The sequence below is a fragment of the Gopherus flavomarginatus genome, chromosome 3 (assembly GCF_025201925.1).
Source record: "Gopherus flavomarginatus isolate rGopFla2 chromosome 3, rGopFla2.mat.asm, whole genome shotgun sequence".
In the NCBI taxonomy this organism is placed as follows: domain Eukaryota; kingdom Metazoa; phylum Chordata; order Testudines; family Testudinidae; genus Gopherus; species Gopherus flavomarginatus.
The window spans coordinates 286,653,048-286,674,899 of NC_066619.1; the positions used below are offsets into that span (position 1 = coordinate 286,653,048).

A 21,852-nucleotide genomic window follows, 5' to 3' on the forward strand; every position below is an offset into this window, starting at 1 on the left:
TGTCCCCATCTGCAAAATGGGGGTGAGAGTCCTGTAAACTGGTAAGTGTATGTGTGTCACTGCTGCCCTCTGCTGGGCGGAATCAGAACTGGCCCACCGTGTCTCATAGGCCCTACGCTGCTAGCAGTGAAGATTCTCCTTTAGCTGCCGTGACAGGGGCCTGAGCGGTTAGATCGAGGGATTGAAGTTCTATCTCCCCTCTCACCCCCACGGGGTGCAGCATGGGGCCCCCCACATAGGGTATGTCATTCCTGCAGGTCCTTCCACCTCCTTCCTGGTGCCTGCAGCCAGGCAGGCAAGTTCCCCCTGTCTGCCCTTCCCCTGAGTAGGGGGCCAGCTGTGCTAGCAGGGAGCAGGGATGATGAAGGATCCCCTCCATGTGTCTGGTTGTTGGTAGGTCCTGGGTTCTCCATCTGTGCATATTTCCAGGTCCCAGAGTATCTGGGTGTCAGTAGGTCCTGAGTGTCTGGCTGTGCATGTGGGTAGGTCCCGGGGTGTCCAGCTGTGTGTGTGGGTAGGTCCTGGAGTGTCCGGCTGTGCGTGGCAGTAGGTCCCGGGTGTCCGGCTGTGCGTGTGGGTAGGTCCCAGGGTGTTCTCCCCCTATGCCAGCCCCTGCACAAACGCTGCTGTGGCCATTTAATAATTGATGGTGTGATGGCGATTACGGGGCCTGTACAAGCGTCCTGAATATTTCATCAGGCCGCGATGCTGCTGGGAATGGATCAGGCTCCTTCCTCGTCCATCTTCTGCAATGGGCTTAGCAAGGGCTCTTCCCTGCTGCTGCCTCGGCTGTTCCCTGGGGGACCGGCCTGGGCTGCCCCATACTCCTGGACTCCTCTCCCCTTCTCTGGCCCAGCACATGCAGGCCTGGGGCTCTCACCTCCTGCTCTCCAGGCTGCTTCTCCGGGGGGTGTTCTACAGCAGCCAAGGGAAATGGCTGGGCCCCCATAGCCCTCGGCAGCGCTCCCTGCTCTCCCCGCCCCCCCGCGGCTCCTGGGTCCCCGGCTCGGATTCCCTGATTGATCGGCTCTGCAGCAATGAAACCCATTAGCTGCCAGGGAGGGCTCAGGCGGTGATCGATACCCAGGGCAGCCGGGGAGAAGCCGCCGGCAGAGACGGCTGGAGACGTGTTCGTGGGGACCGACGGGCCGCGGGCGGGCGGGGGCGTCTGCACACGGGAGTTGGGGCAGGGCGCTCTAGCCGGGTGCTGGAGGGCGTGGCTGTGACTGGCGCTGAGGTGGGAGGGGAGCGTGTGGTGGTTCACGCAGCCGCGAACGGGTCTGCCAGCCGGCGCCACCCCCCACTGCCATCTGACCAGCTGCCAGAGCTTGCTGCTCCCCTGGGGGGCGGAGGAGAGACCTGGCATGGCATCCCGCATGGCCCCCACCAGGGAGCCAGGGCCCTGGGAATGGGGCTGGTTCCCCATGTCACCCCAAGGGTGCTGGTCTGGCCCCAGTCATCTCGCCAGGACATCCCCACCCCACGCCTGGGGGCAGAGACACCCAGAGCTCGGGGGGGGGGCAGTGGGCTCTGCCCCTGCTCGGTGGGCACGGATCTCCCTAGGGGCCATGTGGGATGGGGGGATGGGATGGGGAGGAATGGGGGGGACCAGCAGGACAGCTCCCCCCCACACATTAAATATCTGGATTTCTCCTCTTTTCTCTCAGGTTTTTCCTCAAGTTCTTCCTCAAGTGCAACCAGAACTGCCTGAAGAACGCGGGGAACCCGCGGGACATGCGCCGCTTCCAGGTGAAGCCCCTTCCCCCGGGACGGGCCCCGGCCAGCACTGGATCTCACCCAAGGCGCCGGGGCTTGGTCAGGCCTCCAGCCAGGCCCCCGCTGCCCGCTCTGGCAGTGTCCCCTTGCGCCACCCCTGGGTGGGGGGAAAGGGGGCGTCGGGCTGGGGAAGGGCCCCCCGGACCCCCAGCAGGTAACTACGAGCGCAGCCCGGGGTGGGCCTGGCGGGGAAGGGTACAACCCTGGGGTGTTCCTGGCACTGAGATCGGGGGTGTGGAGGGGAGGGGAGGGTTGGGGGGTCCGTCGCTCTGGCCATGGCTGGACCAGGTCTGGCGGAGGAGCAGTGCCCTGGCTCGCAGGGGCAGGTGGCCTGGCTGCCTTCTCCATCTCTGCTCCCCGTGGCCGGTTGCCTTGGGGGCGGCTGGCTGGCTGGCTGGCTCAGCCCGTGCCCCGCGTGGGAGCTCCGGGGCCTGAGGGAGACCAGTCCTGTCTGTGGGCAGTAACCACTGAGGGGGGCCACATCTGAGCCCCGGCTGCTCAGCCTCCTCTCGGCCCGCAGCGAAGGGAGAACCCCGCTCCCCCAGGGGATCCCCCTGGTCTGACGTGGCCAGGCCAGGGGGCAGGGGAAGCCTGTGTCCTCACTCATTGCAGAGCCTGCAGCCAGGCCTGCTCTGGGGACCCCCGGAGAGCCAGCACACGTGGGGCTAGGAACAATGAGTCCTCTGCTCTCTGGGCCACAGCCTGCTCCTCTCGCCAGCATGAAACCCACCAACAGAGCCACGCAGTGACGGCTCCCGGCCCTGCACATGGCCCCGGGCAGGGAGGGGCTTAAAACCCAAACCCCATCAGGGCCATTCCCTCCTTCCCCCGGCCAGCTGGGACGCTGCGGCCCCGGTAACCCCTGGCCGAGGTGGATTCCTGGGGCTTGGGGGGCAGGACTTCGGCTCTGACTCTAACCGGGCTCATTAAGCCCCAGTTGCTGCGGAGGGAGCAAAACGAAGCGAGATACAGTGCCCTCTCGCGGGTCTCCCCCATTGCTGGCTGTGTGCACCGGGCGCAGCCCCAGGGAACACGCTGGCGGGCTGAGAGCCCCACCGGAGCGGGATTCGGTTCTCCACTCTCTGGGGGGTTGGTCACCATGACATCTGAGCACCTGAGAGCTGTAGGAGTTTCTGAAGGGCCTAGGGGAGTTAGGAGCAATCCCTCCCCGGAGTGACTCCACTGTCTGATCTTGCTGGATTCTGGCACCGTTGCTCTCCTTGGAGCTGATTACCTGCTCCCTCACCCCAGCCCAGACAGGAGCCAAAAAGTGGCACCTTCCCCCTTCCATTAGCCCCTCGGGCTGTCTGGGGGGGGGTATGGTTTGGGGACGTCTCTGTCTCTGCTGGCGTTGCGTGGGGTTGGAGGGCAGCATTGTGGTGTTGGAGGCAGAGGCAGTTGCCGCTGCACCCAGCGGGCCGTTCTCCAGGGTGGGGAGGGGGTTTGTCTGTCTGCCTGTCCCCTCTGAGGAGTGCCATAGTGATTGTGACATTGGAGACCGTGTGATTACCAGCCTGGCACCATCGCCAGCTCCTGCAAGCATCAGGGGGCCTGCCAGCCCAGGGCACCTCAGGGTCTTGGGAACCATGTGTCCAAGGCCCCAGCTGTGCTACCAAGCTCACCGGACTGAGCCGCCTTGTGCCGAGTGGCTGTGGCCCAGCCTGCAGGAATGGGGCAGCCGGGAAGCTGGGTTCTGGAGGGACCAGGGCTTTGGCCCAGGAGGGCTGTGGTTCATTGGATAGGATTGGGGCAGGCAATTGTATCGGACACCCTGAGGCAGCTGTTCCTGTTCTACCATCCCCACTGTGTCAGGCAGCCAGGGAGCTGTAACCCCGAAGTGTTTGCTGGTATTGCTCGTCCTTCGGTCTTCTGCAGTTCTCACATTTCACAGATGGAGAAACTGAGGCATGGACAGTTAAGTGACTTACAGTCGCCCACAGTCCAGTGGTAGAGCCAGGGCCCACTGTGCGTAGTGTCACCGTTCCCAGAGGGGCACATACCCTCGTCACAGCGCCCCCCGTTGTATCACAGGGCGAGGACTCGTTAGCAGGAGAACAGCCCTGCATCTCTCCCAGGTACGCCAGCCCTGCCCCTGCCTGCCCCCTGCATCGTTTCGCGAGCCCCCTCTGGCCTGCTGTGCCCAGCTCTCCCGTGGCGCTTGGCAGCTCTGGCCCATCTCCCCAGCTCACACCCAGCGCGGCGCCTTCATTAGGGCCTCTCAGAAAGATATGATAATTGTGACATTTTTACATGATTAACAACCCATCCAATTTGCATAGCACCACAGCTCCTGGGAGAGCAGCCAAGCCCGCCACCCCAACGAACCAGCGAGCAGGTGGGGGCAGGGAGGAGACCTGGCAGCCAGGCTGGGGGCTGGGGCTGAGCCAGCTCCCTTAGCCCCTGGAATGCTGACCCTGGTGTAATGAAACGGCCTTTGCTCAGACACTCCTGAGAATATCAATTCAGGACAAATTGCTCAGAGCAGGGCAGTTACAGCCCAAGGCTGGGGTTCCTTTGCACACCAAGCCAGCCAGACAGAGAGGACTTTGGTCTCACCCCACTGGCTAACCACAAGTCACACAAGCAATTTCCTTAGACACTCCAGTTTCCCAGTATCACCACCAGCGCCACTCGTCCTGGGGATGAATGGTTATGAAAACCAACACCCCAGTAAAAGAAAAAGGTTCTCCTGATCCCAGAGGACCAAGCCCCAGACCCAGGTCAATATACAAATCAGATCTTACCCACAAATCACGCTGGTGCCAGTTCTTTAGAATTTAAAATCTAAAGGTTTATTCATAAAAGCAAAAAGGTAGAAATGAGAGCTAGAATTGGTTAAATGGAATTAATTACATACAGTAATGGCAAAGTTCTTAGTTCAGGCTTGTAGCAGTGATGGAGTAAACTGCAGGATCAAATCAAGTCTCTGGAACATACCCGCTGGGATGGGTCATCAGTCCTTTGTGTAGAGCTTCAGTTTGTAGCAAAGTCCCTCCAGAGCCAAGAAGCAGGATCAAAGAGAAAATAGAGGGTCTTCCCAGGGCCTTTTCTATTCTCTGCCATGTGGAAGGACCCCTTAGTTCTTACTGTGGGAAATCACAGCAGCAAGGTGGAGTTTGGAGTCACCTGGGCAAGTCACATGTCCATGCATGACTCAGTTCTTTACAGGTAGAGCAGCCATTGCTCACATGCTGCCTTGAATGTTCCCAGGAAAGCTCCTGGGATGTGGATTGGAGTCTCCCAAGGTCTGTTATCAATTAAGTGTTTCTTGACTGGGCACTTAATCTGAAAATTCCTTTCTGAAGAAGCTGACCTAATGCTTCACTGGTGCTAGTTAGAATCAAACACATTGAGATACAAGTACGTAGATAATATTCATAACTTCAAATACAAAACTGATACACACATGCAGACAGCATAATCATAACAAGCAAACTACAACCTTTTCAAAGACACCTCACTTGACCTCCCTTGTACAAGATTTGGTGCCACGACAGGACCTTGGCTGCAACAATGATCTGTATGGTCCTAGCTCATGTTAATAACATCAAGTCTGGCTCCGCAGGGTGCATGGAGCAGGGGGTGGCTGTGGCTCACGGTTCAGGGCTGAGAAGGTCCTGTGTCCCCAGAACCTCCCTGCTCAGCTTTCCCACAATGCACCGGTGCGTGACATGGGCCATCACCTAAGTAGCATCAGACCTAGTAATGGCACAATCCCTCCCACCCCCCGAGAGGGCTGGGCCACGGCTGGCATTCAGGGGCCTTGCATTGGAGGGTGGGTTCAATGGATTCTGCGATGCAATGGGCTGCCCCATTGGGGTGGTTCTAAGGACTCTGCGATGCAATGGGCTGCCCCATTGGGGTGGTTCTAAGGACTCTGCGATGCAATGGGCTGCCCCATTGGGGTGGTTCTAAGGACTCTGCGATGCAATGGGCTGTCCCCATTGGGGTGGTTCTCAGGACTCTGCGATGCAATGGGCTGTCCCCATTGGGGTGGTTCTAAGGACTCTGCGATGCAATGGGCTGCCTCATTGGGGTGGTTCTAAGGACTCTGCGATGCAATGGGCTGTCCCCATTGGGGTGGTTCTAAGGACTCTGCGATGCAATGGGCTGCCCCATTGGGGTGGTTCTAAGGACTCTGCGATGCAATGGGCTGTCCCGTTTGGGGTGGTTCTAAGCACTCTGCAGTGGGATGGGCTGTCCCATTTGGGGGCGGGTTCCAAGGACTCTGCATTGCAATAGGCTGCCCCATTAAGGAGTGGTGCTAAGGACTGTGGTGCGATGGGCTGTCCCATTTTGTGGGGGTTCTAAGGACTCTATGATACAATGGGCTGTCCCATTCTGGGGGGTTTCCAAGGACTCTGCAGTGAGATGGACTGTCCCATTTTGGGGGGGACTCTACCACTGCCCTGACCAACCTTTGCCCTGTAGTTTGCACTCTGGGGGTACAGGCAATGTACCAAACTGGGGATGAGTCCCTGAGAGGTGCCGCGGGAGCCCCGTGCTCATAGACTCATAGACTCTGGGACTGGAAGGGACCTCGAGAGGTCATCGAGTCCAGTCCCCTGCCCTCATGGCAGGACCAAGTACTGTCTAGACCATCCCTAATAGACATTTATCTAACCTACTCTTAAATATCTCCAGAGATGGAGATTCCACAACCTCCCTAGGCAATCTATTCCAGTGTTAAACTACCCTGACAGTTAGGAACTTTTTCCTAATGTCCAACCTAAATCTCCCTTGCTGCAGTTTAAGCCCATTGCTTCTTGTTCTAGCATTAGAGGCTAAGGTGAACAGGTTTTCTCCCTCCTCCTGATGACACCCTCTTAGATACCTGAAAACTGCTATCATGTCCACTCTCAGTCTTCTCTTTTCCAAACTAAAGAAATCCAATTCTTTCAGCCTTCCTTCATAGGTCATGTTCTCAAGACCTTTAATCATTCTTGTTGCTCTTCTCTGGACCCTCTCCCTGCTGCCCAGTGCACCAGGATGCCGGGGTCTCCCTCTGGCCTGGCTCCCCTGCCGCGCGGCTGGCCTAATGCTGAGATGCTCTTGGCCCCCAGGTGGTGGTGTCAACGACGGTGAATGTCGACGGGCATGTCCTGGCGGTGTCCGATAACATGTTCGTCCACAACAACTCGAAGCATGGGCGCCGGGCGCGACGGCTGGACCCCTCCGAAGGTGAGCGCCCAGAGCATGCAGCTGTAACGATGCTGGTTCTGGCGGGACCCAACTCAGAGCACCAATGTAGGACAAATTGCTTGGAGCAGGGCAGTCATAGCCCAAGGCTGGGGTTTTTCCACCTCTAAGGCAAACCAAACCAGCCAGACAAAGAGGACTTTGGTCTCACTCCACTGGCTAACCACAAGTCACACAAGCAATTCCCTTAGACTCTCCAGTTTCCCAGTGTCACCACCAGTCCCGCTCATTCTGGGGATAAATGGTTATGAAAACCAACACCCTAGTAAAAGGAAAAGGTTCCCCCGATCCCAAAGGACCAAGCCCTAGACCCTGGTCAATATACACATCAGATCTTACTCGCAAATCGCGCTGTTGCCAGTCCTTTAGAATCTAAAATCTACAGGTTTGTTCATAAAAAGAAAGAAATATAGATGAGAGCTAGAATTGGTCAAATGGAATCAGTTACATCCAGTGATGGCAAAGTTCTTGGTTCAGGCTTGTAGCAGTGATGGAGTAAACTGCAGGTTCAAATCAAGTTTCTGGAACAACCCCCGCTGGGATGAGTCATCAGTCCTTTGTGCAGAGCAGGGGTTTGCAAATGGGGGGTCAGAACCCCTCAGGCAGTCACAAGGTTATTACATGGGGGTTGTGAGCTGTCAAACTCCACCCCAGAGCCCGCTTTGCCTCCAGCATTTATAATGGAATTAAATATATTTAAAGGTGTTTTTAATTTATGGGGTGGGGATTGCACTCACAGACTTGCTGTGTGAAAGGGGTCACCAAGACAAAAGTTTGAGAACCACTGGTGCAGAGCTTCCGTTTGTAGCCAAGTCCCTCCAGAGGTAAGAAGCAGGATTGAAAACATGATGGAGGAGCTGCAGCAGCTTTTTATAGTCCCTTGCCATGTGTCTTTCTTTCTTTGTCCCAAAGACAAGCTGCCCAGCACGTGGCATGGAAAATCCTCAGAGTTCTGTCCACAGGCAGGTCCCTGCCGGTCCTGCTGAGTCACAAGGCGTATCTGCCTTCTCTCAATGGGTCAGTTGTGTAGCTGATGGTCCTTAATGGGCCATCAAGCAGGCTAGGCAGAGCTGACACCAACTTGTCTGGGATGTCACTCAGAAGCAGAGCACAAGTATGAAATCCAGACAGTACAGAGCCAATATTCATAACTTTAAATACAAAAATGATCCATGCACCCACATAGCACAGTCATAACCAGCAAACCATAACCTTGTCTTAGACACCCTGTTTGACCACCTTTGTACAAGATTTGGTGCCACTACAGGACCTTGGTTGCAACAATGACCCATGTGGTCCCAGTTCATGTCCATAATGTCACACCAGCCCTCTGCTGCATGCAGGTTGCCGGGAGTGAGGGGCTCAGAATGAGTAGTTGCTATGGGAAATTGCAGGGAGTGGGCCCCAGCTAAGCGTGCAGGGGGTCTCTGGGCATGGAGTGCCAGGAAACGGCCTCAGAGAGCAGCCCTGAGCACAGCCCATGGGAAATGGAGCAGCCATGCCAGAGCACACAGGGTCTCGCTCTGCCCAGCCTGTTCCCCAGGCCCCGAGGGGCAGGGCGGCCCCAAGAGATACAACCCGCCCAGCAGCCCCGTGAGCGCTCCCCTCGCACGGGCCTCCCCAGCATTGCACAGCTGTGATCTCCCTTTCCCCTTGTGATCGCCTGAGCCAGAAGCCAGCACCTCACCCCAAAATAAAAGCAACGTGAGCCCTCCTCAAGACCCAGCCCCTGTGCGCTCCCTGTGGGCGGCTGGGCCCCAACCAAGGCCCATCCCCCGGAAGCAGCCAGCCGGCTCTGTGGGCACGATACCCGGCATTACAGAGGATCCGACAGACGCCAGGCACCCTGGAAATGACCTGGCACCAAATCCCGCAACACTGCCCTGTGAACGACCCTGTCAGTCCCCTGAGGGCTTGCTGCTCCCTGCCCCAAACCTGCCGCGGCCCAGCTGCCCAAGGGCATGATGCTTCAAACGGGGCAGCCCCAAGTGCCCGGCTAGCGGCCAGCACGTCCCACCCAGGCTCTGCCGGAGCAGGGCGACGTGCCCTGTTGATGGCAGTTGCCCAGCGCAGGCTGTTCTGGGACAGAAGCGGGGGACCTGTACATCACCCCAAACACACCGCTCCCTGTACAGCACTCCCTGTCTTCACTACCGGCCCCGGGGGTGTCTCTGCTCTGGGCTGCTGGTAACACTGAGTGACCCCAGAACCCCAAGCCCAGACCCACAGGACACCCCAAGCCCAGGACACCTCAGGCCTAGACCCACAGGACACGGCCCGCAGGACACCCTGTTCCCAGGACACCCCAGCCCCGGGCCCCCTTTCTAAGCCGGGAGGTAGATGATCATTTCCTCACTGCCCGCAGTACATGGGGGGCTGAGCCCTTCAGGGGGTGCTGCCGCCTCAGGGGGTGGGTGCACAGAAGCTAGACAGTGCCCCCCGCAGGGGGCCAGCGTGTTCTGATTGGCTGCTGCCGCCAGGGCCCGACACCCATACTCCTGGCCTGCTTCCATGTAATGTGTGTGGCTGAGACGCCAGCCGCCCCCCACCCCTGCCCCAGCAGCCCCCAGACTCCCCGATCTCCACCATCCAGGTTCCCCGGGGCAAGAAACGCCACCGGCTCCTGTTTAGCCCCTGTTGCTGCTGAATACAGCTGGGGGGTGGAGATGGCGAGGGGCAGGGCCTGGCACTTGGCTCTGGGGCCTGCTGTGGGGCAGTGCCATCGGCGGGGCACAGGTGCAGCCGACCCACACATCACGTCCCCTGGACCAGCACCCCGTGGCATGGCATCCGTGGCAGCACCGACGCAGACCAGGCCAGGCTGGCACTGGCCAGGGGTCTGTCTCCTGGCACGACTCTGCCAGTGCTGCTGCTGGCCATCCTCAAAGCCCCTGGCCCCAGGGGTTCTCTCCTGAGCCTGGCAAGCCGGACCCAAGGTCCACTGATGGCACCCGGAGGCTTCCTAAGGATCTCACAGGGGTTCGGGTCCTCGCACCCTCCCTCGCGGCCTGCCGGGGCTGGTACCAGGAGCCTGCGCACGCTCCCCGATGCTGGCCCTTGCATAGATCCCTGGGGAAGTGTGTGCCTCTCCCCTCCCCCCCGAACCTCCACTCCCCTGCTGGGCCCTGGGATCTCTCCCCGCTGCAGCTGCTGTGACACTGCACAAGTCCACCCTCCGTTCCTTCCCCACCTGCCCCACTGGCATTAGGGGCCAGGCCCCCCAGCCGTGCTATGTTACAGCCTCTGTGGAACTGCTGGTCCCAGCTGGCAAACCCCCGGCCTCGGTGTCTGCGTCTCCCCCAGCGCTGAACCCCCCCCCGCCCCATGCCCTGCGGGCTAGACCCTGTCTGGGGCCGGGAGTGCCCTGCAGCCCCATGCCCTGCTTCCCCCAGTAAATCCATCTGCCCCCCTCCCTCCATCCATTCGTCCCCTACATACACCCCTTCCTCCGTCCTTCCATCCACCCCCCCTCCATCCCTCCATCCCCATACACACCCCTCCCTCCGTCCTTCCATCCTTTCCTCCATCCCTCCGTCTCCCTACACACCCCTCCATCCATCCTTCAATCCCTCCCTCCCTCCCTCCATCCATCCGTCCCCCTACACACCCCTCCCTCCCTCCATCCCCCCTACACACCCCTCCTTCTGTCCTTCCATTCTTCCCTCCCTCCCTCCATCCCCATACACACCCCTCCCTCCGTCCTTCCATCCTTTCCTCCATCCCTCCGTCTCCCTACACACCCCTCCATCCATCCTTCCATCCCTCCCTCCCTCCCTCCATCCATCCGTCCCCCTACACACCCCTCCCTCCCTCCATCCCCCCTACACACCCCTCCCTCTGTCCTTCCATTCTTCCCTCCCTCCCTCCATCCCCCTACACACCCCTCCCTCCATCCCCATACACACCCCTCTATCCATCCTTCCATCCATCCCTCCCTCCATCCATCCATCCATCCGTCCCCCTACACACCCCTTCCTCCATCCATCCGTCCTCCTACACACCCCTCCTTCCATCCATCCCTCCCTACACACCCCTCCCTCCATCCATCCCTCCCTACACACCCCTCTCTGTGTCCTTCCATCCTTCCCTCCCTCCCTCCATCCATCCATCCTCCTACACACCCCTCCCTCCATCCCTCCATCCCCTTACACACCCCTCCACCCATCCTTCCATCCATCCCTCCATCCATCCGTCCTCCTACACACCCCTCCCTCCATCCATCCCTCCCTACACACCCCTCCCTCCATCCATCCCCATACACACCCCTCCATCCATCCTTCCATTCATCCCTCCCTCCCTCCATCCATCCGTCCTCCTACACATCCCTCTCTCCCTCCATCCCCCTACACACCCCTCTCTCTGTCCTTCCATCCTTCCGTCCCTCCCTCCATCCATCTGTCCCCCTACACACCCCTCCCTCCCTCCATCCCTCCCTACACACCCCTCCCTCCATCCATCCCCATACAAACCCCTTCATCCATCCATCCATCCCTCCTCCCTCCATCCATCCGTCCCCCTACACACCCCTCCCTCCCTCCCTCCCCCTACACACCCCATCCTCCATCCATCCCCCTACACACACCTCCCTCCCTCCATCCCCCTACACACCCCTCCCTCCGTCCTTCCATCCTTTCCTCCATCCCTCCGTCTCCCTACACACCCCTCCATCCATCCTTCAATCCCTCCCTCCCTCCCTCCATCCATCCGTCCCCCTACACACCCCTCCCTCCCTCCATCCCCCCTACACACCCCTCCTTCTGTCCTTCCATTCTTCCCTCCCTCCCTCCATCCCCATACACACCCCTCCCTCCGTCCTTCCATCCTTTCCTCCATCCCTCCGTCTCCCTACACACCCCTCCATCCATCCTTCCATCCCTCCCTCCCTCCCTCCATCCATCCGTCCCCCTACACACCCCTCCCTCCCTCCATCCCCCCTACACACCCCTCCCTCTGTCCTTCCATTCTTCCCTCCCTCCCTCCATCCCCCTACACACCCCTCCCTCCATCCCCATACACACCCCTCTATCCATCCTTCCATCCATCCCTCCCTCCATCCATCCATCCATCCGTCCCCCTACACACCCCTTCCTCCATCCATCCGTCCTCCTACACACCCCTCCTTCCATCCATCCCTCCCTACACACCCCTCCCTCCATCCATCCCTCCCTACACACCCCTCTCTGTGTCCTTCCATCCTTCCCTCCCTCCCTCCATCCATCCATCCTCCTACACACCCCTCCCTCCATCCCTCCATCCCCTTACACACCCCTCCACCCATCCTTCCATCCATCCCTCCATCCATCCGTCCTCCTACACACCCCTCCCTCCATCCATCCCTCCCTACACACCCCTCCCTCCATCCATCCCCATACACACCCCTCCATCCATCCTTCCATTCATCCCTCCCTCCCTCCATCCATCCGTCCTCCTACACATCCCTCTCTCCCTCCATCCCCCTACACACCCCTCTCTCTGTCCTTCCATCCTTCCGTCCCTCCCTCCATCCATCTGTCCCCCTACACACCCCTCCCTCCCTCCATCCCTCCCTACACACCCCTCCCTCCATCCATCCCCATACAAACCCCTTCATCCATCCATCCATCCCTCCTCCCTCCATCCATCCGTCCCCCTACACACCCCTCCCTCCCTCCCTCCCCCTACACACCCCATCCTCCATCCATCCCCCTACACACACCTCCCTCCCTCCATCCCCCTACACACCCCTCCCTCCGTCCTTCCATCCTTTCCTCCATCCCTCCGTCTCCCTACACACCCCTCCATCCATCCTTCAATCCCTCCCTCCCTCCCTCCATCCATCCGTCCCCCTACACACCCCTCCCTCCCTCCCTCCCCCTACACACCCCATCCTCCATCCATCCCCCTACACACACCTCCCTCCCTCCATCCCCCTACACACCCCTCCCTCCGTCCTTCCATCCTTCCCTCCGTCCATCCATCTGTCCCCATACATACTCCTCCATCTGTCCTTCTATCCCATCCCTCCCTCGCACTCCATCCATCCCCCTGCACACCCCTCACTCCCTCCCTCCATCCCCCTACACCCCTCCCTCCCTCCATCCCCATGCAAACCCCTTCATCCATCCATCCATCCCTCCTCCCTCCATCCTCCTTCTGTCCACCCCTCCCTCCATCCCTCCATACATCCATCCCCCTACACACTCCTCCCTCCATCCATCCCTCCCCATACACACCCCTCCATCCACCCATCCCTCCATCCATCCCTCTCCCTACACACCCCTCCCTCCGTCCTTCCATCCTTCCCTCCCTCCCTCCCTCCCTCCATCCGTCCCCCTATACACCCCTCCATCCATCCTTCCATCCACCCCTCCCTCCATCCATCCCCATACACACCCCTCCATCCGTCCTTCCATTTATCCCTCCCTCCATCCATCTGTCCCCCTACACACCCTCCATCCTTCCACGTCCATATACACCCCTCCCTCCATCCATGTCTCCCCATTTTCACCCCTCCATCACACCCCTCTGTCCATCCACCCCCATATACACCCCTCAGCCCATCCTTCCATCCATCCCTCCCCATACACACCCCTCCCTCCATCCTTCCGTCCCTTCATCCATCCGCCCCCATACAGACCCCTCCGCCTGTCCTTCCACCTCTATCACACCCCTGCATCCATCCGTCCCCCCTACACACCCCTCTGTCTGTCCCTCCATCCATCTACCCCCCATACACGCCCCTCCGCCTGTCTGTCCACCCCCATACACACCCCTCTGTCTGTCCCTCCATCCATCTACCCCCCATACACACCCCTCCGCCTGTCTGTCCACCCCCATACACACCCCTCTGTCTGTTCCTCCATCCATCTACCCCCCATACACACCCCTCCGCCTGTCCTTCCACCTCTATCACACCCCTGCATCCATCCGTCCCCCCTACACACCCCTCTGTCTGTCCCTCCATCCATCTACCCCCCATACACACCCCTCCGCCTGTCTGTCCACCCCCATACACACCCTTCTGTCTGTCCCTCCATTCATCCTTCCCCCTTCTCACCCCTCCCTCTGTCCTTCCATCCCCATTCACACCCCTCCTATCTGCCTGTCTGTCTGTCTCCCATCCCAGCCCTGCTCTCTCCTCTCGCCTGCTTTCTCCCCCCTGGTTCTCCCTGTGCTCCCCGCTCCCTGACACCCCCTGATACCCCCTGTCTCTCTCTCCCCGCCTGCAGCAGCCACCCCCTGCATCAAGGCCATCAGCCCCAGCGAAGGGTGGACGACGGGCGGCGCCACCGTCATCGTCATCGGCGACAACTTCTTTGACGGGCTGCAGGTCGTCTTCGGCACCATGCTGGTGTGGAGCGAGGTGGGCGAGCGGGGGGTCCCCTCCCCCGGTGCCTCTCTGCCCCCCAAGCCTCTGTCCCTGCTGAGGCCCCCTGCCGCTGCGCCGGGCAGAGCCCTTTGGGCTGGGTCGGGGCAGCTGTGGGTCAAGGCCAAGGGGCCCTGCCTTGTGCTGCGCAGCTCCCTTCAGAGCTCCAGCCCCACCCGATGCCATCTCTGCGGGTGCCATGCCGGATCCCTCCCGCCCATCTCCTAGCGCTAGGCCACCCCTGGGCCCAGCCAGAGCTCAGCCCGGCAGCCCCTGCCCCGAAGGGAGCCCCGGCCCAGCCTGGCCTGGGGAGGGGTTCCAGGGGCACAGCAGGCCCTTGGGGGCTCCCCACAAGGAGGGGCCGTGATGGAGGCTGGTCATGCTGCTGGCTGGCCAGCACAGGGTCCTTGCACTGGCTAGTCTGTGAGCTTGAGAGGCTCGGCTCTACCCGGGGGGTGTGGAGGGAGGAGAGTGAATCTGCACCTGAATCGGGGCCTTAATCGCCCCCGCATTGCCCCCCGTCATCATTTCCCCCCCCCCCACTGCACATGGGCTCAGCCCCCCTCTCTCCTGCCCCTTGCAGCTGATCACCCCTCACGCCATCCGGGTGCAGACGCCGCCCCGCCACATCCCCGGCGTGGTGGAGGTGACGCTCTCCTACAAGTCGAAGCAGTTCTGCAAGGGAGCGCCGGGCCGCTTCGTCTACACAGGTGAGGGGCGCGTCGGGCAGGGCAGCTCCGCCCTCAGTTCTCTGCACTCCCAGCAGCGCTCACCTGCTCCGCCACTGCTCAGCCACGGTGGCAGGGGGGACAAGTGACGTGCCCAGGGCCAGAGAGCGAGCGGGTGGCAGAGATGGGAGTGGAACCCCAGAGTCCTGCACCGCTGGTGTAACTGCTAGGCAGCACTGCCTCTCCCCGCCCCGGGGGATTCTGGGAGTTACTGGGGGTCTGTGTGGCCAGGGACTGGTGGGTGATCGGCCGTCCCCGAGGCATTGAGCCCACTGGATGGCCAGGAAATCATCCTTGGTGGCCCTTGTCTCGTTGGGATGCCATTTCCTCCCCCCCACGGTGGGAGGCCTGTGGGGCAGCCCTGGCCGGCGTGCTGTGTCCTGCCCAGACTTCCGCCCCCAGTGGCCCACCGACTGCTGCGGCGAGGCCTCCTGCCCGCAGAGACCAGGTCCCTGCTCCGAGGGGCACCGCAGCCTGGGCACCGTGGAGCTGTCCCGGAGGGGCAGGACAGCAAGGACCTGCCGCCCCGACCCCCTGGGAATGCAGCAGTGGGAGGGGGCCAGGTGAGCTCTGAATCGCCCCCCGCCCCAGGCTAGCCCCGGGGGGGTGGAGGGCAGGAGAAGGGAGAGAGGACAATGAGGGGGCAGGTGGCTAGAGAGTTGTGTGTGTTAGACCTGTGTGAGTAACACCGTGTATGAGACCCTGTGTGTGTGACATGACACTGTGTGTGTGTGACACCACGTGTGTGTTAGACCCTGTGTGTGTGACACCGTGTCTGAGACCCTGTGTGTGTGTGACATGACACCGTGTGTGTGACACCACGTGTGTGTTAGACCCTATGTCTGTAACACCGTGTCTGAGACCGTGTGTGTGTGACATGACACCGTGTGTGTGTGACACCACATGTGTGTTAAACTTGTGTGTGTAACATCGTGTCTGAGACCCTGTGTGTGTGACATGACACTGTGTGTGTGTGACACCGCGTATGTGTTAGACCCTGTGTGTGTGACACCGTGTCTGAGACCCTGTGTGTGTGTGTGACATGACACCGTGTGTGTGACACCACGTGTGTGTTAGACCCTATGTCTGTAACACCGTGTCTGAGACCCTGTGTGTGTGACATGACACCATGGTTGTGTGTGACACCACATATGTGTTAAACTTGTGTGTGTAACATTGTGTCTGAGACCCTGTGTGTGTGACATGACACTATGTGTGTAATACCACATGTGTGTTAGACCCTGTGTGTGTAACACCATGTCTGAGACCCTGTGTGTGTGTGTGACATGACACCGTGTGTGTGACACCACGTGTGTGTTAGACCCTGTGTGTGTAACACCATGTCTGAGACCCTGTGTGTGTGACATGACACCGTGTGTGTGTGACACCGCGTGTGTGTTAGACCCTGTGTGTGTGACATGACACCGTGTGCGTGTGACACCACGTGTGCGTTAGACCCTGTGTGTGTGACACCGTGTCTGAGACCCTGTGTGTGTGTGTGACATGACACCGTGTGTGTGACACCACGTGTGTGTTAGACCCTATGTCTGTAATACCGTGTCTGAGACCCTGTGTGTGTGACATGACACCGTGTGTGTGTGACACCACATGTGTGTTAAACTTGTGTGTGTAACATTGTGTCTGAGACCCTGTGTGTGTGACATGACACTGTGTGTGTGTTACACCGCGTGTGTGTTAGACCCTGTGTATGTGACACCGTGTCTGAGACCCTGTGTGTGTGTGACATGACACCGTGTGTGTGATACCACGTGTGTGTTAGACCCTATGTCTGTAACACTGTGTCTGAGACCCTGTGTGTGTGACAGGACACCGTGTGTGTGTGACACCACATGTGTGTTAAATTTGTGTGTGTAACATCGTGTCTGAGACCCTGTGTGTGTGACATGACACTGTATGTGTGTGACACCGCGTGTGTGTTAGACCCTGTGTATGTGACACCGTGTCTGAGACCCTGTGTGTGTGTGTGACATGACACCGTGTGTATGACACCACGTGTGTGTTAGACCCTATGTCTGTAACACCGTGTCTGAGACCCTGTGTGTGTGACATGACACCGTGTGTGTGTGACACCACATGTGTGTTAAATTTGTGTGTGTAACATCGTGTCTGAGACCCTGTGTGTGTGACATGACACCGTGTGTGTAATACCACATGTGTGTTAGACCCTGTGTGTGTAACACCATGTCTGAGACCCTGTGTGTGTGTGTGACATGACACCATGTGTGTGACACCACGTGTGTGTTAGACCCTATGTCTGTAACACCGTGTCTGAGACCGTGTGTGTGTGACATGACACCGTGTGTGTGTGACACCACATGTGTGTTAAACTTGTGTGTGTAACATCGTGTCTGAGACCCTGTGTGTGTGACATGACACCGTGTGTGTAATACCACATCTGTGTTAGACCCTGTGTGTGTAACACCATGTCTGAGACCCTGTGTGTGTGTGACATGACACCATGTGTGTGTGACACCACATGTGTGTTAAACCTGTGTGTGTAACACCGTGTCTGAGACCCTGTGTGTGTGACATGACACCGTGTGTGTGTGACACCACATGTGTGTTAAACTTGTGTGTGTAACATCGTGTCTGAGACCCTGTGTGTGTGACATTACACCGTGTGTGTAATGCCACATGTGTGTTAGACTCTGTGTGTGTAACACCATGTCTGAGACCCTGTGTGTGTGTGTGAGACATGACACCGTGTGTGTGACACCACGTGTGTGTTAGACCCTGTGTGTGTAACACCATGTCTGAGACCCTGTGTGTGTGTGACATGACACCGTGTGTGTGTGACACCACATGTGTGTTAAACCTGTGTGTGTAACACCGTGTCTGAGACCCTGTGTGTGTGACATGACACCGTGTGTGTGTGACACCGCGTGTGTGTTAGACCCTGTGTGTGTGACATGACACCGTGTGCGTGTGACACCACGTGTGCGTTAGACCCTGTGTGTGTAATACCGTGTCTGAGACCCTGTGTGTGATATGACACCATGTGTGTAATACCGCATGTGTATTAGACCCTGTGTGTGTAACACCGTGTCTGAGACCCTGTGTGTGTGTGTGACATGACACCGTGTGTGTGACACCACGTGTGTGTTAGACCTTATGTCTGTAACACCGTGTCTGAGACCCTGTGTGTGTGACATGACACCGTGTGTGTGTGGCACCACATGTGTGTTAAACTTGTGTGTGTAACATCGTGTCTGAGACCCTGTGTGTGTGACATGACACCATGTGTGTAATACTGCATGTGTGTTAGATCCTGTGTGTGTAATACTGTGTCTGAGGCCCTGTGTGTGTAACATGACACTGTGTGTGTGACACCATGTGTGTGTTAGACCTGTGTGAGTAACACCGTGTCTGAGACCCTGTGTGTGTGACATGACACCGTGTGTGTAATACCGCATGTGTGTTAGACCCTGTGTGTGTAATACCGTGTCTGAGACCCTTTGTGTGTAACAACACTGTGTGTGTGTTAGACCTGTGTGAGTAACACCGTGTCTGAGACCCTGTGTGTGTGACATGACACCGTGTGTGTAATACCGCATGTGTGTTAGACCCTGTGTGTGTAACACTGTGTCTGAAACCCTGTGTGTGTGACATGACACTGTGTGTGTGACACCGCGTGTGTTAGACCTGTGTGAGTAACACCGTGTCTGAGACCCTGTGTGTGTGACATGACACCGTGTGTGTGACACCGCGTGTGTGTTAGACCCTGTGTGTGTAACACTGTGTCTGAAACCCTGTGTGTGTGACATGACACCGTGTGTGTAATACCGCATGTGTGTTAGACCCTGTGTGTGTAACACCGTGTCTGAGACCCTGTGTGTGTGACATGACACCGTGTGTGTGACACCGCGTGTGTGTTAGACCCTGTGTGTGTAACACTGTGTCTGAAACCCTGTGTGTGTGACATGACACCGTGTGTGTAATACCGCATGTGTGTTAGACCCTGTGTGTGTAACACCGTGTCTGAGACCCTGTGTGTGTGACATGACACCGTGTGTGTGACACCGCGTGTGTGTTAGACCCTGTGTGAGTAACACTGTATCTGAGACCTTATGTGTGTGACATTACACCGGTGTGTAATACCATGTGTGTGTTAGACCCTGTGTGTGTAACACCGTGTCTGAGACCCTGTGTGTGTGACATGACACCGTGTGTGTGTGACACCACGTGTGTGTTAGACCCTATGTCTGTAACACCGTGTCTGAGACCCTGTGTGTGTGACATGACACCGTGTGTGTGTGACACCATGTGTGCGTTAGACCTGTGTGAGTAACACTGTATCTGAGACCTTATGTGTGTGACATTACACCGTGTGTGTAATACCGCATGTGTGTTAGACCCTGTGTGTGTAACACCGTGTCTGAGACCCTGTGTGTGTGACATGACACCGTGTGTGTGACACCGCGTGTGTGTTAGACCCTGTGTGAGTAACACTGTATCTGAGACCTTATGTGTGTGACATTACACCGGTGTGTAATACCATGTGTGTGTTAGACCCTGTGTGTGTAACACCGTGTCTGAGACCCTGTGTGTGTGACATGACACCGTGTGTGTGTGACACCACGTGTGTGTTAGACCCTATGTCTGTAACACCGTGTCTGAGACCCTGTGTGTGTGACATGACACCGTGTGTGTGTGACACCATGTGTGCGTTAGACCTGTGTGTGTAACACTTTATCTGAGACCCTGTGTGTGTGACATGACACCGTGTGTGTAATACCGCGTGTGTTAGACCCTGTGTGAGTAACACCGTGTCTGAGACCCTGTGTGTGACGACACCTTGAGTGCAATGCCGCATATGTGAAACCCTGTGTGTGATGCTGTGTGTGCGGCAGTCTGTGCATGTCACACAGTGTGTGTGTGTCACAGGGATTCTGCCCCTGCTGGCATGTGCTCTGGGTGTGCCCCGGCTGCTGAGCGGCGGCTCCCCCTGCCAGGTGGTTTGGGCCCCTCCCTGGCCCGGTGCCGTGCTGCCCACTGCGGGGTCGAGCGCTGGCGGGTGCTCCCAGCACACAGGCGCCGGGTGGCTCCTGCCCAGAGCATGGGGCGACGGGTGGGGAGCGGCCTGTCTAGCCGGGACAAGCCTGCCTGTCCCCAAACCTTCCCTGGGACCCAGCCCGTCCCACCCGGGGGCTCCTGCTGCCAGCCTGCAGTTCCCGTTCTCTCACCGCGCCCAGCACCCCGCTGGCTGCCTGGCTGGCTTGCTGTCCGTCCCGGCTCTGCCCCTCTGGCCTGGTGCCAGCCCTGGGTCTGGCCATGCAGCTGCAGGGGTTGGGGGAGAGACAGGAGGCCCGAGTGGAGCATGTGGCTGGGCCCAGCGGTCACGGATCCACGGGCTCCAGGCGATGCCCCACCTCTTAAACAGTCCCTGGGAGCCCCCCTCCGTATGCCAGGCCCCCACTGGGTCCCACTCTTCCTCGCCTGGGCCCCACTGCCTAGATTGAGCTCTGGGCTCCAGCCCCGTTTCACACGAGTGGCATGGGGCCAGCCCCCCGGGAGAGCCTCGCCCCCTGCATGGAGCAGTGCACCTCCAAGGTCATGCAGTGACACCTGGCTGCATTCGCAGACCGAGCCGGGTTTGTCGGGCACCTGGACGCAGCCCCGAGATGTAGGGGTGACGGGGTGACGCTGCCCCCAGCAAAGCACCAGTCAGGGGCAGCGGGGTCACCTCTGGCTCTGGCTCTCTCTGGTCTGTGCCAGGAGCCGGCCCCTTATCCCCACCGGTCCCATCCCAGCTCACAGTCCCAGGGTCATGGATCAGCATTCTGGCCTCGGGATTGTCCATCGTCATGTCGGGTTCTTGTGCCTTTGGGGCAGACTCGGTCGCTCTTTAGCCCGACAGCTCAGCGACACGCACGCCTGCGTCTCCCGGCCCACCCTGAGGGCGAATGTCATCCTTTCCTCCCACTGGGAGCCAGGCAAGGCTGGGGGGAAACTGAGGCACACGCCAGGGTCACTGAGTTATTACAAAACATTCCCACTTTGTCACCTCAGGACTCATGGGTTCTGTGGCCTGGCTCTCTGCCCATGGGTAGGTCATCCTCCTGCACCATGCCTCAGTTCCCCCCATGAGAACAGCACCAGCCCCTCCCCTCAGGCAGATGGGGTTTAGAGGGAGCTCTGGCCCATGGCACCTGACCCTCGCTGTCTCCCTCCGTTCCCAGCACTGAATGAGCCGACCATCGACTACGGGTTCCAGCGGCTGCAGAAGGTGATCCCTCGACACCCCGGAGACCCCGAGCGCTTACCCAAGGTAGGGCTCCTCTCCCAGAGGGCACGGAGTGAGCGCAGGTCAGGGGGGACAGCCCCACGGCGGTCAGGTTCCCGTGCCGCCAACCAAGCAGCGACGGGCTCCACAGCACTGCCAGCGAACAGCTGCCCGGCTCTGGCCCCATGCTCCCCGTGCCCAGACAGCGCGCTGGCATCTGGGCTGAGGCGGCAGGGGAGGGGAAATGGCACGTCATGGCCCAGTGTCTTTCCTCCCGTTCTGCTGCCACCCTGCCCTGGCCCTGCCTCCCGAGGGGGAAACTGAGCCGCAAGTGGCAGGGAAGTCCCTGGGGCCTCCCCGCTGCCAAGGCCGCCCGGCTGGGTCTGCTCACAGGATCGAGGCCACCGTCATCAATGGGAATCTGGGTTTTGTTTCCCAAGGCGCTTTCCCAACATACAAAGACACCCCAGCGCTGGCCAGGAGAGCCCAGCCCGACTGACCGGCCCAGGGGGTGCATCAGGGAGGGGACGTCGAGCTGGCTGGGGACTCCAGGCCTGGCG

The 21,852-nt window shown here is 59.0% G+C and overlaps 1 protein-coding gene across 2 annotated transcripts in view; it reads left to right on the forward strand.

Moving 5' to 3' along the window:
* EBF4 (EBF family member 4) overlaps positions 1-21,852 on the forward strand; it is a 110,220-nt gene that overhangs the window by 67,066 nt on the left and 21,302 nt on the right. For both annotated transcript variants that reach the window (XM_050944909.1, XM_050944908.1), the window contains 5 exons: positions 1,668-1,749; positions 6,840-6,957; positions 14,184-14,317; positions 14,904-15,030; positions 21,249-21,337. In XM_050944909.1, coding sequence (XP_050800866.1) covers positions 1,668-1,749; positions 6,840-6,957; positions 14,184-14,317; positions 14,904-15,030; positions 21,249-21,337 — 550 coding nt within the window. The remainder of the gene's footprint in view (positions 1-1,667; positions 1,750-6,839; positions 6,958-14,183; positions 14,318-14,903; positions 15,031-21,248; positions 21,338-21,852) is intronic.